This window comes from Leiobunum rupestre, chromosome 1, assembly GCF_980474605.1.
Source record: "Leiobunum rupestre chromosome 1, qqLeiRupe1.1.hap1, whole genome shotgun sequence".
NCBI classification, from domain to species: domain Eukaryota; kingdom Metazoa; phylum Arthropoda; class Arachnida; order Opiliones; family Sclerosomatidae; genus Leiobunum; species Leiobunum rupestre.
Window position 1 is genome coordinate 31722547 of NC_143384.1, and position 15753 is coordinate 31738299.

General features: G+C 35.1%; 1 protein-coding gene across 1 annotated transcript; it reads right to left on the reverse strand.

The window, feature by feature from the left end:
• Positions 1 to 598: 598 nt before the first annotated feature.
• LOC149962121 (uncharacterized) lies at positions 599 to 15081 on the reverse strand. The gene is made up of 3 exons (XM_090164399.1): positions 14987 to 15081; positions 728 to 968; positions 599 to 685 (listed from the first exon to the last, which is right to left on the reverse strand). Exons 1-3 carry the CDS (start codon positions 15079 to 15081, stop codon positions 599 to 601), a joined length of 423 nt encoding a protein of 140 aa, XP_090020525.1.
• Positions 15082 to 15753: the final 672 nt, after the last annotated feature.

Genomic DNA, 15753 nt, shown 5'->3' on the forward strand with positions numbered 1-15753 from the left:
GAACTAGATAAAATTGATATGAATGAGGTAGTTAAAGATTTCATTAATAAAGAGGTTATATTCCTTTTAAAGCAACTGCCGGCTCTATCATTGCCACCTGTATTATGAAAAGGCTCCTGTTATTAGAGATGGCCATGAATCTCTCCGATTCTGCAAAAAACGCGACTTTACTGGAGAGCGTGGTGCCATCTATTTATGTCAAAGGAAGCTAAAATTAAAATAGCCAAATGATAACGTCGTCAGAGAGCCATTGTAGAATATTATAGTTAGACAACTTATACTCTATTTAGTGGACTTTTACCTCGATTATATATCCCGTGTAAAAATATTGTTTATATTTGCTGTAATTTAAGTTTATAGGTGAATTTACAAACGATCCAATCAATGTGAAGGGTACCTATAAGTACCCACCTTTTGGGTCAAAATGTTACTTAACTATCTTGTTTTGATTACGACGATAGTGACATCTGTTGAAGAAAGAGCTACTTGACGTCGAGCCGACACTTGCTTTAAATATCTCGACCAAAAAAAAATGTAGCCCAGACACCCATTTCGATTCTTTGTACCCCAAAAAAAAACGTTCCCCCACCGCTGGTTGTCAATAGCTGTATGAACCCGGATTAGCAGCGTAAGGAGTTGGATCCTTATCATTAAGAGGAACATTATTTACTTCTGGTAACACTTTCTATATAATCAATATTTATGGTTTTTAAAGTCTTTATTTTACCCATTTTGAATCGATGGACTTTTCGTGTTGCTGCTCCTTGGATTGACAGAGCTGCCAGTAACTGGGCGGCGAATCAGAATCGATGATAATAACGGGATAGTTTGTCTGATGATGGTTTCCTTGGTTGGGGAATGGATGGACGGTTGAACTGAGACTATTCCTGTAGCCGAACCAGGGCGTTGGCGGAAAGTAGTTTGTGGGTGTCGACGTCCCGTCATTTTTGTCGTAGTTCTTATAAAGCCTGCAATTTAAATCAAATTTAAAATAATAAGATTAAATTAATCCTATTCGGCAATTCACAAGGAGGTAATAAATTATATGGCAGCTTCTCTATGGTCCTTGACTCCTTGTAGGCTTGGATTAATTAATGCGCAGGGATATTCTGGTTTTTCATATTCCCTAAAATGCATAGGTGGCATAGTTGGCATAGTTCCGGCATAGGTCGATTTCCTACAGTAAATCCTGCTAGTAGCTGCGCTTATAGAGATATGAAACTCTCACGAAAACGAGTCAAGAAAAATTCAAGCATCAGTGCCGCCGCTCGGCCGGGAGAAAACCAATTTTTCTCTTATGGCATTGCTAAAGCTTTCTACCAGACGTTGAGGGGCGCCACCGTCGGCAAAAAATAGAGGGTCGCGGGGGGCATTGGGAGTTTAAGATCTCTGATACTAGCACGAATTTCCGGTAAATCGGCGACGGGAATTTCGAAATTTTACCTTTTTACGGTTGAATTTCTAAGTATACCCGCGCGCGTTATATAATTTTGGAAAATACCATCTTGCGTTATATTTCAAAGTGATAAGTAATTAACATAGGTAAGATTAAAAAACAGTTGTAATAATATGTTTTTAGTAGTACGTGAGACATACCAAAAAAAAATAAATTTGGTGAGTCCAAGGTTAGTATAGAACCGGTAATGCCGAGATTACCACGTTGACGTACATAATCGTGCGATTTGGTGATTGTTTAGGAGCATAATATTAAAAATGCGCTATAATGAAGCTTAAAAATTATAGTCTACATTAAATATTTATTAATCACTTTGAAATTTACGATATAGACATTTCTAAAATGGATTCATATATCACGCGTAGGATCCTTTAGGCATTCAACCGAAAATAGGCGAAATTCCCGCCGTCGATTTAGCGGAAATTCTTGCTAGTATCAGATGTGGATAATTATATTTTGCCATTCTTAACCTGCAACTGAGTATACGACCCTTTAAACTATTGATTTCAATTGATTGTAGAACGTTTTTATCCCGAGCGAAGGGCTGAGTAATCGATAGATTCAAATAAGAATGTATGGAGGTTACGCTCCAGCTACTCAATTTGAACGCCTCACTGTTACGCCAGCGGGAGAATGGGCTCAGAAATACACCTGTGCTCCACGCAATCATTAAAGCCTACAACACCGGTGGTCTCATCAGAATGCGTCCACCATAGTTGCCACCCTCACGACTAATTCAATTAATAATTTGCGTTTTAATTTAACGAGTTCAAATTTAGAGTTAAATTTATAGTTAAACGAGCTTTTATTTCCTTGTTTGCGGCTAGTGAGCCTAGATGGCGCCACGTGCTCGACGAGGAATCGTAATTTACGTCTACCAGAAATATTTTGTTTATCGGCAAAAAGGAAAAAAATGGTCTCTGCGCATGCTCAAATATAAATTAATCCAGTGTTCTCTCCCTAGAGTGACAACAAGCGACTGTTAAAAATTCAAGCCCCATTTATTTCACCGTTTTCTTCATTTTATAATTTCCAAGTTATAGTTAGCAACCCCGGTTAAAAATTGATAGTTAACAATCCCGTTTTAAAATAGAACTTCGGTTTACTAAAATGCCTCGTCTGAACGGGGTATTATTCTTTGATTTTGTGATAGTTTTTGAAACAAAAGAATGCTATAAATTTATATATTGTTTCAAAATTAAAGCACAGTCGACTATATCATTGCCACCGGTATTATAATAAGACCGTAAGACCTTTGTTATTAGAGAAGGCAAATTCTCCGAATAAACGACTTTAGTGGAGAGCGTGATGCCATCTATTAAAGAAAGTGTCGGCTCGACGTCAAGTAGTTCTTTCTTCAACAGATGTCGCTATCGTCGTAATCAAAACAAGATAGTTAAGTAACATTTTGACCCAAAAGGCGGGTACTTATAGGTTCCCCTCGCGTTGATTGGATCGTTGGAAATGCACCCATAAACTTAAATTACAGCAAATATAAACAATATTTTTACACGGGATTTATAAATATAAATATTGTTTATATTTGCTGTAATTTAAGTTTATGGGTGCACTTACAAGCGATCCAATCAACGCGAGGGGTACCTATAAGTACCCGCCTTTTGGGTCAAAATGTTACTTAACTATCTTGTTTTGATTACGACGATAGTTGTCTGGCTATAATATTCTACAATGACTCTCTGATGACGTTTTCTTTTGGCTATTTAGAATTTTAGCTTCCTTTGCCATAAATAGATGGCACCACGCTCTCCAGTACAGTCGCTTCGCAACATCGGATAGAATAGATTCATGGCCATCTCTAATAACAGGGGCCTTTTCATAATACAGGTGGCAATGATAGAGTCGCCACTTGCTTAATTGCTTTAATGGCAAAAGGAAGTTAAAATTCAAAATAGCGAAACAATAACGTCGTCAGAGAACCGTTTAGTGAACTTTAACCATGATATATCCTAAAATATATTGTTAAAAATTATAATTTAAGTTATTGTCAAATTTACAAACGATTCAATCAACGCGAGCGACATCTGTTGAAAAAAGAGATATTTCACGTCGAGCCGACACTTGCTTTAATAAATGGTGTTAATTGTTTTTTTTAAAGGAAGTACATCAAATTCTACATTTCGGCCACCAGGTGGAATAGAAGCTAGGGATGATTGCCACTAGTTACCTTTAAAACCAGTCTGCCTATTAGCGGACGATATTTCGATTTAGTTCATATTCCCTTTAATTAATAAAATTATAAAAAACACGACGTATTTGAGCCTGTTTATCTAAAGTTCTACTATGGATCGAATTCTTAAAGGGGAACGGCCAAGCATTTCCAAATATGACCTTATTTCCGTATCAAAAGATTAACAAGACGTTCAATATACTAACACGTACCTTTTTTGTCTTGAAAAAATAGCTTTTGGTCTAAAAAGTTGAAACGAAAAATAACGCCAGGTGTTTGGGTTTGAATTTTCGCCGCCATCTTAGGGACTGCCGCCAGCGCCCCTAACCCCGTATGAGCGATTTGCGAACTATCCTAACTTTTAAAATCGCGCAATTTAGGCTTAGGTCTCTTATAACTGGAACGCGCCGCTCGTGCAAAACAATTTTTTTTTGCGTCTTCAGCAGCGCGCGCTTTTACGTTGTTTTTCTGTCTCACTGACTTCTCACCAGGTGTCGCGGCGGACGCGCGCTTTTCGATTTCCCGAAATTTCTTTATTTTATTAAAAATTAACCACTCAATATTTTTTGATGCGGTTTTCGCCATAAATTTTAGTTTTTAATGGGCTATAGGGCTATCTAACTGGTTAAAACTTGACCGTTCCCCTTTAAGCACTCTTCGATTTTGTAATCACGAGGGCTTGTTCTAAAAAACCTGAGAACCGAATTTTGGTATCGCTAATGGTTGTTAAGATAATTCTACTTAAATATGGCTGAAACGCCCATACAAGCTCACACAAGCACCGTTTATCTCGTATATGGCTAAATGGTGCTTTGTGCGTTTTTTGTATCGTTGTCAGCACAGTTAAAACTATAAATTGTGCGAACGAAATTTTATTTCATCGTTTCGTTAATTTTTAATTGACCTTGAAAAAGTACCTAAAATGATAAGTATTTGGGTAAATTAATTAAATACTTTGAAAGTCGATACCACTCTCAAATTTATCCCTCTCCCTAACACTACCGGGTTGCCACAGTGCCTGGAAAACCTTGAATTCCTCGAAAAGTCGGGGAATTTGAATGTGGGTCTAAAAATCAGGGAATTCGAATGTGGGTCTCAAAATCAGGGAATTCGAATGTGGGTCTAAAAATCAGGGAATTTGAATGTGGCTCTAAAAGTCAGGGAATTTGAATGTGGGTCTAAAAATCAGGGAATTTGAATGTGGCTCTAAAAGTCAGGGAATTCGAATGTGGGTCTAAAAATCAGGGAATTCGAATGTGGGTCTAAAAATCAGGGAATTTGAATGTGGCTCTAAAAGTATGGAATTTGAATGTGGGTCTAAAAATCAGGGAATTTGAATGTGGCTCTAAAAGTCAGGGAATTCGAATGTGGGTCTAAAAATCAGGGAATTCGAATGTGGGTCTAAAAATCAGGGAATTTGAATGTGGCTCTAAAAGTCAGGGAATTTGAATGTGGGTCTAAAAATCAGGGAATTTGAATGTGGCTCTAAAAGTCAGGGAATTTGAATGTGGGTCTAAAAATCAGGGAATTTGAATGTGGCTCTAAAAGTCAGGGAATTTGAATGTGGGTCTAAAAATCAGGGAATTTGAATGTGCGTCTAAAAATCAGGGATTTTGAATGTAGGTCTAAAAGTCAGGGATTTTTAATAATTAGAATAAATATCAGTGAATTTGAATTTCGGTTTGCAAATTGAAAACCTCTATAAAAATATAGCTTAAAAAATAAAAAAATTGTGGCAACCCTGCACAATATCCCGCTTCTCTCGCATTGAGCGCTGCAATCGCGCTAAAATCGGTAACTCTCGACAAACGGCAGTCTTACGATTGAGCGTCATATCCCAGATATGTAACTTGTGAAGAACTCTAATGGTGGTTTTGAACTAAAAGAGCGCCTGTATTGAGGTCGAACAGCGAGCACGGCATTCGAAAACCACTTTATTTGGCCTATTTTCGTTTATTATCTCTAATCGTTTTCGACCGTTACAACTACCACAGTCAAAAGTTGGCCAGAAAAGGTTAAGGGCTGACAACAGTGGCTTCTTTGACCTTACTAGTACCATAAGTAATATAATATCTGTAAGTATGACTGTTAGTTCAAATTATCACCGAATTGATTTTCAGTATCTAAATTACCAAGGACGATTATTAGTAAAATAACATCAATTCTAAACCGAAAACTATCGCTACGCCCCCTTTGGCTCGCACTCGAAACCTAGATAGGTAGCGGCTAAAGCAGACGCTATTAGTTTTTCCAAATCGTTCTTCGTAAATTTGCCTTTTTAAATAAAGATACTTGCATTTTAATACAATTTCTGCATCGGTTGCTTATATTTTGATAAGGTTATTTAAGACAAACCGTTCTTAAGACCTTTTAATTGGTCTGTAGCAGACCTTAGATCATAGGCGCTACCTCTGAGAAGCTAGCGCCGTTACGCCACCTAGACTCGTTTCGCTCGCGAATAAATATGACAATAGGCGCTTCAATAAATGCAGCTCTATTTATCTTTTACCCCCTACGCGCATGCGCGCGAGTCACTAAATAAAATAGTCACGTGTTTGTGTTAGTTTTATTTGTAGAGTTAAAGTTGAGAGCGCGCGCACATTTTTTCTTTCAGGAGGCGCGTGTCAAGCGTCTATTTAACAAATATTAATTATTATTTATAATTAAAAAGGAAAAACACCTGTGTATATGGTCATAAAGAATAGTAAAAACAACTTTAATTACACAGTAAAAAAAAAAATAGACAACACCAAACCGAACTATGTAGTCCTACCCTTCACTAACAATCTTAGCCACCTAATAGGTAACGTGTTCAGTAATAATAACATAAAACCAGTATTTAAACCAATCAATAAAATCCTAAACTGTTTAAATTCCCTCAAAGACAAAACCGCAATATCCGGCAAATTTGGAGTTTACGAAATTGATTGCTCCTGTGGAAAAAGCTACACAGGACAAAGTAAACGCAACCTATATAAAAGGTTTAACGAACACAAAAACGACATCAAAAACAAAAAAGTCCACTCTTCAGCCCTAGCGGCTCATTCCGTTGAATTCCCAAAACATAATTTATCATTAGACAAACCCAAGCTTATCAATCTACAAAATAATGTCTTTAAACTTAACCTATTGGAATCACTTCAAATTGTCAAAAAACAAAAAGATGAATGTAGCCTCAATAGAGATAACCGAGGGGTCGTACACTTGCCATTATTTTGTACGGGATTTCGGGATTTCGTAGAGATTTTGGCGATTTTATCAATACTTTTTGAAGTTATTTTGGGATTTCAATGTTAATTTACCATAGAGATAGTTAAAAGATTTTGCGATTTTAGACAAAGTGTACGGGATTTTGGTAAATGTCCGACCCCTCGGAGATAACGGCCCGAGTGCAATAATAGCTGAACTTTGGTATCGCGATTATTTTTGACCCACCCCCATGACATGTGACCCGAGCTAAATTCATACATTCTAACTGCTGCTGAAATTTAGACCTGATGATGCCTCTGAAAGAGAGCGAAACTAGTCATTGTTAAAATTTTAAATCTTATTAAAGTTTTTACTGTGTAATTAAAGTTGTTTTTACTATTCTTTATAATTATTATTTATTCGAAGCTAGTTCGTGGGTGTGGCTTGGGTTGCCATGGTAACGCGTATCGGTCGGCCCATGGAGGTCACGTGATTATTTCGGAGGATCGGGTGGCGTTTTGCCTCGTGATCTGTGACGTGAAATTAATGTCATGGCGGCCGTTTCGAGGCGGGGCTTAGCTATGACGTATGCCTACGACGCTACCAGCAAGCACACAATCGCGCCATCTAAGTGTAGTTCTCAGCGCAGAGCCCCCTAGTGAATAAATGTCCAAGGCGAAATATACGATACCAAGGATGATAAGTAATTAAAGGTCAACTTGACAAGATTTCTTAATAATCTTTAATAATCTTAAATAATCAGCTAGGCTAATACCCAAGGCACCACCATAGGCCTAAGTCATCAAGCGACTTTTGAAGCCATTAATTCAGGTGGCCGGATTACAAGATGTGTTCTTAAAGGCCATAAGAACTTCAATATTTATGGTGGATCAAGGAATTTCGCCTTTCTGCCATCAGGTTTAACAGAAGCTATGGTTAAGTAGCGCTATTTACGTTAACAACAAGTTGTAGCAGATAATTTTTCAACTTAGTATAGAGTAATCAAGGTGAATGATGGTGTGACGTTACCATGTTATTTGACCAAAGACAATCCGATTGGTCAGTAATGGCAGCTATGATATCGCGTAATGGAAAAACGTCATAAGATTTAATGTTTAAAGCAACTGTCGGCTCTATCATTGCCACCTGCATTATGATAAATCCCTTGTTATTAGAGATGACCATGAATCTATCCGATTCTTCGAAAAAACTACTTTACTGGAGAGTGTGGTGCCATCTATTTATACCAAAGGAATCTAAAATTCGAAATAGCGAAACAATAACCATTGTAGAGTATTGTAATTAGACAACTTATACTCTACCTAGTGGACTTTAATCTAAATTATATATTCCATATAAAATATATTGTTAAAAATTACTATAATTGAAGTTATTGTCAAATTTACAAACGAGCCAATCAACGCGGGGGGCACTTTTATGTCCCGCCTTTGGATGAAAATGTAGCTTAAGAATCTGGTTTTGATGTCGACGTTAGCGACATCTGTTGAAAAAAGAATTAAGTTGAAATTGTCATAAAGTTTTTTAACAAGGCTGCCATCTAGAAGTTTGTTTGAAGGGCTCTTAAGCAACCCCAAAATGGGAATTTATCGCAAAGCTTTATCGGTTTAAATATGACTATACTTCGGTTCCAAGTAGTTAAAACTCAGTCCGTTTTGGTGAAAATTCAAATAATTTATCTTTTTTTGGACATTTGAAAGTCAAAGATATCAGTTTGTTCTATATTGAACCAAAATGTAGGTTTTACGATTAAAAAGCAGACGAACTTTGTCTCCGAAGTACGCCAGGGTGGTACCGCATTCTTGATTCGCTTTCCACATTCAAACATTATTTACAAAAGGGAAAAAAAATTACATATTCCATTCAAATGGCGTGAGTTAGATGTGACATCAGTACAATGGTATTTGATTAATGCTATTCTGTATTTGCATAATTTAGCGGGTTAACCTTGATAGTGTAATTGTTATGCACACCTACCTACAACTGTCATTCCGAAAACGTTAATTTGCATAAAAATTATTTAATCTCTAACACAATAATTCTTTCTATTAAGTAACATGGCCCTATTGTTTTAATGTAGCTCTTACGTCACTATATTTACCTTCTCCAACACTACGAGCGCGCGCGCTCGCACCACGAGGAGCTTCCTATTTTCTAAAGCTCGTGCAAATCGCGCGTGCTAAGATAATTCCACCAAAGCTCAGTCTTGTGACGTAAGAGCAACATGTTATACTTCTACTTTTAACAAGTTGGGTAAGCGTAAAACATTTATAGAAAGAACTATTCGAGACCAAAACGATTCTAGGTGGCGTAACGGCGCTAGCTTCTCCGAGGTAGCGCTTATGATCTAGCGTCTGCTACAGACAAATTAAAAAGTCATAACAACGTTTCTTCTTAAATAAACCATAGACATGAATAAACTTATCAAAATATAAGCAACCGATTCAAAAATTATTTGAAAATGCAAGTATCAATGGCGCTAGTTACGTTAAAGGCCATAAGAAATTCAATATTTATTCAATGGCGCTAGTTACGTTAAAGGCCATAAGAACTTCAATATTTATGGTGGATCAAGGAATTTCGCATATCTGCCACCAGGTTTAACAGAAGCTAGGGCTGATTGGCGCTAGTTAGGTTAAAGGTCATAAGAACTTGGCGGAGTGGTTAGTGCTTTCGCCTCGCAGCAAGAGGAGGCGGGTTCGATCCCATGCAGCCTGTGGCGCTGGGTGAAAACTCGGAACAACTCCTTTTGCTTTGAGTTTGCAAGTTCTCATCCCACTCGTTTAAGGGGTTCTCCCCTTCCATAAAAACTTGTTGAGGTTAATAACGGTAATAGTTAGTGTAGGGAGCTGTTGGCTCGCGTGGCATGCAGGGCTTGCCTACGCATTGTAACCCGGCCACCTGAATTAATGGCTTCAAAAGTCGCATAATGACGTAGGCCTAAGGTGGAGCCTAGCTGATTATTATTAAACTCGTCAAAAGTCGTGGATTTTCTTGCGTACGTTTTTCATTGGTTAGACGCTTTAGCGCCTGCTGCCGTCGGAAGGGGAAAATTCCGAAATTGTCTCCCCCCCCCCACCCGTAAATCGTTCAGCGTAAAGGTTCGTCCAATGAAATTTGTACACAACACCGCGTTAGCGTGTTTAAAGACTAGCTGCGTTCTCCTTGAGTTTGTTGCTCCTAGGTGCCAGTATTTAATATTTGCAAAGTTCTTAGTTAATTCTATGCGTTTCTGTTTTAGTCAATAAAGTCACGTGTTTCCAACCAGACCGAAATATAGTTTAAGCGCCACCTCTAGAGTACTAGGCAAGGACATTCGAAGACCGTATTGTTGTATGACAAAAATGACAGGTGGCTTTTAAACACGCGTCATGATTGAGTACATCTTCGCAAACTAGGCCGATGCGCCTATTTCGGTAAGCTGACTCAATTATTAAATTCAAAATTTTAAAATGTACCACCTTTTTGGCGTGAAACCACGTTTTTAGACGTTCTCGAAAGAATAAATTGGGACTAAAGTGATAAATTATGGTTATTTTAATAACGATTTAGTAATTTTGGTAATTTTAATCACGATTTAACAATTTTGGTAATTTTAATCACGTTTTAATAATTTTGGTAATTTTAATCACGATTTAACAATTTTGGAAATTTTAATCACGTTTTAACAATTTTGGAAATTTTAATCACGTTTTAATAATTTTGGTCATTTTAGTCACGTTTTAATAATTTAGGTCATTTTAATCACGTTTTAATAATTAGGTCATTTTAATAACGTTTTAATAATTAAGTCATTTTAATCACGACTTAATGATTTTGGTAATTTTAATCACGTTTTAATAATTTTGGTAATTTTAATCACGATTTAACAATTTTGGAAATTTTAATCACGTTTTAACAATTTTGGAAATTTTAATCACGTTTTAATAATTTTGGTCATTTTAGTCACGTTTTAATAATTTAGGTCATTTTAATCACGTTTTAATAATTAGGTCATTTTAATAACGTTTTAATAATTAAGTCATTTTAATCACGACTTAATGATTTTGGTCATTTTAATCACGATTTAATAATTAACTTGTAGAGGTTAACGGTAATAGTTAGTGTAGGGAGCTGTTGGCTCGCGTGGCATGAAGGGCTTGCCACCACCCTCCTACGCATTGTAACCCGGCCACCTGTAGCTGATTATTAACTTCAATACTTATGGTTGATCAAGGAATTTCGCATTTATACGAAGTAATACTCGAACGAAAAAATAATTCCCGACTAAATATGTGATAAACTAATTTTCATCTTGAAAATATGGTATTTAAAGCAAGTGGTGGCTTCTCTCTAGTTGCCTTCGCTCGCACTAGATGTCGTTAGCGTAATTATCAAAACCAGTTGAGTAAGCATCAAATTGCGGCGAATTGGGAGCTTCTCGCATTGATTAGCTTTTTGGAATCACGTGATTATTAACTTATTAAACACGCGGTTTCGGGAAGCCAATAGATGGCAGACAACTCGCTTTTAACTTTAAGTCCCGGAAGGTGCTGCCACCTAGAAGCGCTTTTAGAAGTATTTTTGGAAACTTTTTTATCTTTTTTTTTATAGAGTGCCACTCGATTTCTTTAAATATCACAACGGAGTGTAATTTTCACACTTCATTTACTTCTGTTAACACAAAATGGATACATCTCTGTTTAATTGTATTTCATTTACTTCTGTATACACTCGTACATGTACAATGTCCTGACCAGGGTAGACATAAGGATATTTTTTTAGTAGTCAGCCTGACTAGTGTTAATGAGCCTCCTATCTTAATTTATTTTAGTAGTCTAGTGGGGGTAAAAAGGGGGGTATAAAAACCCGACAGGATTAAAATAGGGGTTAATTATCACTTAAGTTAAATAATGTGATTTTTTTAAAATAAAATGGATTTGATGAATGCTGAATTTATGACAGTGGCGTAGCCAGGGGGGGGGGGCACAGGGCGCAACTTGACTAGTGAGAACCCAGATTTCGATTAATTTCAGTAGAGCATTTATTTTAGTAGTCAAATGCCGTGACTAGTGCCTTATGTCCAACCCTGGTCGTAACGAGTTCGTTTATGGACCAAGTAATCTTTAAAGGGATTAGCTCTCCTCTATAGAACGGTAGTGACTAGTCCTTTTTATCCCACGATCACTGAATAGACGCTAAAAGAAATTATTCGCTCCAAAATAAAAACCGTCAAAAGGAAGGGTTTTTAAATTAAAAACGCGTGAATCTCGATGATATCGCCCATTTTTTCGTCGCACGTGTAATTATTTATTCTGATAATAAAATAGAATCACGTGGGCTTAGCAATATTTATCCGCATTTGTCTTGGCCAATAAGATTATCCCTTCCGAGCAAGCACGCGCCAATTTACGCAATGAACCGATGAAGATTTTCAAATCAATTTCTTTTAAGATCTATTACCTTCAGAGAGTCAGAATTACCTGTAGCTGGATTAAATTACGGCGATTGGAAAGCGCATCCAGCTGCCAAAGGTACGTGTTACATTTGCACAGTGTAGTTCCTTCTCTCGTATTTGGCAACCCTCGTATAATATGGACCAAGAAACCTCTTTTATATTATCAGGATTGTTGATCTTTCTGATTTTTTTAAATCGATTTATTTTACTTAAATTAGATTTTTATTGATTTTATTGATTATTCAAGGGTTTAGAGAAAGTCGTTAATAATTTTAAGGGTACTGTCAACTAAAATTCAAATTAATTTTCATTGAATTTAATAAATAAAGTAAATAATAAAAATAATAATAAATAAATAAAAATAAATAAGTATAATAAAGGATTTAAATCAATAATTTTAAAAAATAACTTGATTTAAATCAAATTGTTTCTTTTCACGTTTTGTGATTATTTTTTCTGGACAAATTGATTAATAATTTGTGTAAAGTGGTATTTTAACCAATCTTATTTAAATTTAATTATTATTTAAAAACCTTATTTAGTTTAGTTTGTTCTGAATTGACATGTGTTTCTATAATTACACTATTTTCTTATTTTTTCCTATATTTTCAATGTGTTCCTATAACTAAAAAATAGAAAAGTATAAGTTTATTACGGAATACTCATGAGGCGATTGGATTTAATTAAAATTTATTTCAAAAAACTAAAATTAAATACAAACATTAGAACCGTGATGTTCAATAAAGCATCAACGTCCGACACTATGTTTCGGGTTTTACAAGATCCTTTGTCAAGTGTAAAGGTTACGGGTCAAACATTCTTATTTATCAACTCTTAACATTAGGTATAATGACGTCATATTTCTACTATAATAAGAGAGATTATATTAATATTTTTATTTTTGGGTAAATGTAGTTGGAGGGGCGATGAGACAATTTTCAATATCCCAAATCGGGGAAATTTCGCCATCTTTGTCTAAATTTAGGTTGGTCGGAATACTTCCGCCGCGGGTGTCCCCACCCCTGTCCCCACGTATCCCCCCGTTGGCGTGGCCGTTACACATTTATCTCGCCCTGATTAATCAGGTGGACGAGCGGACTGAATTTGTCCCACACGTTACAGTCCCGAATAAAAAAAAACTCGTATAAAAGAACACAAATGCGCGGTAAAAAACCTCGACCCTCATAATAGGCTATCGTATACCATATATTAAAAGCTGGTCATATTTTTGACTTAAATAATAAAAAAATCCTCCATACAGAAAAACATCATTTTAAACGTAAATTCGCTGAAAAAATTCTTATTAAAAAATTCGGTAACCTAAATTTAGACAAAGATGGCGAAATTTCCCCGATTTTTGATATTGAAAATTGTCTCATCGCCCCTCCAACTACATTTACCCAAAAATAAAAATATTAATATAATCTCTCTTATTATAGTAGAAATATGACGTCATTATACCTAATGTTAAGAGTTGATAAATAAGAATGTTTGACCCGTAACCTTTACACTTGAAAAAGGATCTTGTAAAACCCGAAACATAGTGTCGGACGTTGATGCTTTATTGAACATCACGGTTCTAATGTTTGTATTTAATTTTAGTTTTTTGAAATAAATTTTAATTAAATCCAATCGCCTCATGAGTATTCCGTAATAAACTATACATTTTAATTATTACTACACCATGACAAAATTAGTGATTCTATTGTTCCTATAACTTCCTATAATTACACTATTTTCCCATTTTTTCCTATATTTTCAATGTGTTTCTATAATTACACTATTTTCTTATTTTTTTCTATATATTCCATGTGTTTCTATAATTTTACTATTTTCTTATTTTTTCCGATATTTTCAATGTCTTCCTATAACTTCCTATAATTACACTATTTTCCTATTTTTTCCTATATTTTCAATGTGTTCCTATAATTACACTATTTTCCGATATTTTCAATGTGTTCCTATAATTACACTATTTTCCTATATTTTCAATGTGTTCCTATAATTACACTATTTTCCTATATTTTCAATGTGTTCCTATAATTACACTATTTTCCTATTTTTTCCTATATATTCAATGTGTTCCTATAATTACACTATTTTCCTATTTTTTTCCTATATTTTCAATTTGTTCCTATAATTACACTATTTTCCTATTTTTTTTCCTATATTTGTGGAATTTTTCATACTTCAATTATTGCAATTATGTTTTTTGATATCAAAATCTACAAAGTTAGAAACTATTTTAGAAATGTTAGAGTTCTTCGATCGCTCAACCAAATTCTCTTTAAAAACATGAATTTTCACTTCATAAGTACTAGAAACCTGTATTTTCCCGTAATTTTAATAGAATGTATCCTATATTTTGCTCTAATTTTAATAGAATGTATCCTATATTTTGCTCTAATTTTAATAGAATGTATCCTATATTTTCACGTAATTTTAATAGAATGTATCCTATATTTTCACGTAATTTTAATAGAATGTATCCTATATTTTCACGTAATTTTAATAGAATGTATCCTATATTTTCACGTAATTTTAATAGAATGTATCCTATATTTTCCTGTATTTTTACAAAACTCTTATAAAATCCTAGAAATGTCCTATTTTTCATTGAAATAGTTTTGAGATTTCTGTGGTCACCCTGCTTGATATATAAACCCCGATTTAAATGCAACTCTGACGGCTGAATTACCTGTAGCAGGCGTATATCATGCTGTACATCATGACACCTCCGAAGACGGTGAACATCACAGCGGTTGGGGCTAAACTTCGGATGTCGATGCTCATTTTGGATCATCAGACTCTGAAACGAAAAAAGAATTGGTTGAAGAATATCATTTGGGCCATTGATTACTTCTGAGAACTAATCGATTCCACCGGGGTTCTTCGCAATGTGATATTCATTTGATTAGGTCGAGTTTCAGGAATATTTAAAAGAGTTTCTGAGAGAAATTGTTAACATTGTTTGCCACAATGGTGGGATTTGGAATACGGTGTCAAGTTGAAATTAAAGTAAATATTCTTACGGTAATTAAAGTTTCCTACCATCATTTAATTGTTCTAATGACCATTAATTATTCTAATTATTATTAAGGGTTCTAACCATTGTTAATTATTCTAATGATTAATAAGGTTTTTAACCATTGTTAATTTGTTCTAACGCTAATTAAGGTTGGTCTGCATTACTCTGATGATTATTCAGGGTTATAACCATTGTTAATTATTCTTACGAACATTAATTATTCTAATGATAATTAATGGATCTAACCATTGTTAAATATTCTTACGAGCATTAATTATTCTAATGTTAATTAATGGCTCTAACCATTGTTAAATATTCTTACGAGCATTAATTATTCTAATGTTAATTAATGGCTCTAACCATTGTTAAATATTCTTACGAGCATTAATTATTCTAATGTTAATTAATGATTCTAACCATTGTTAATTATTCTGACG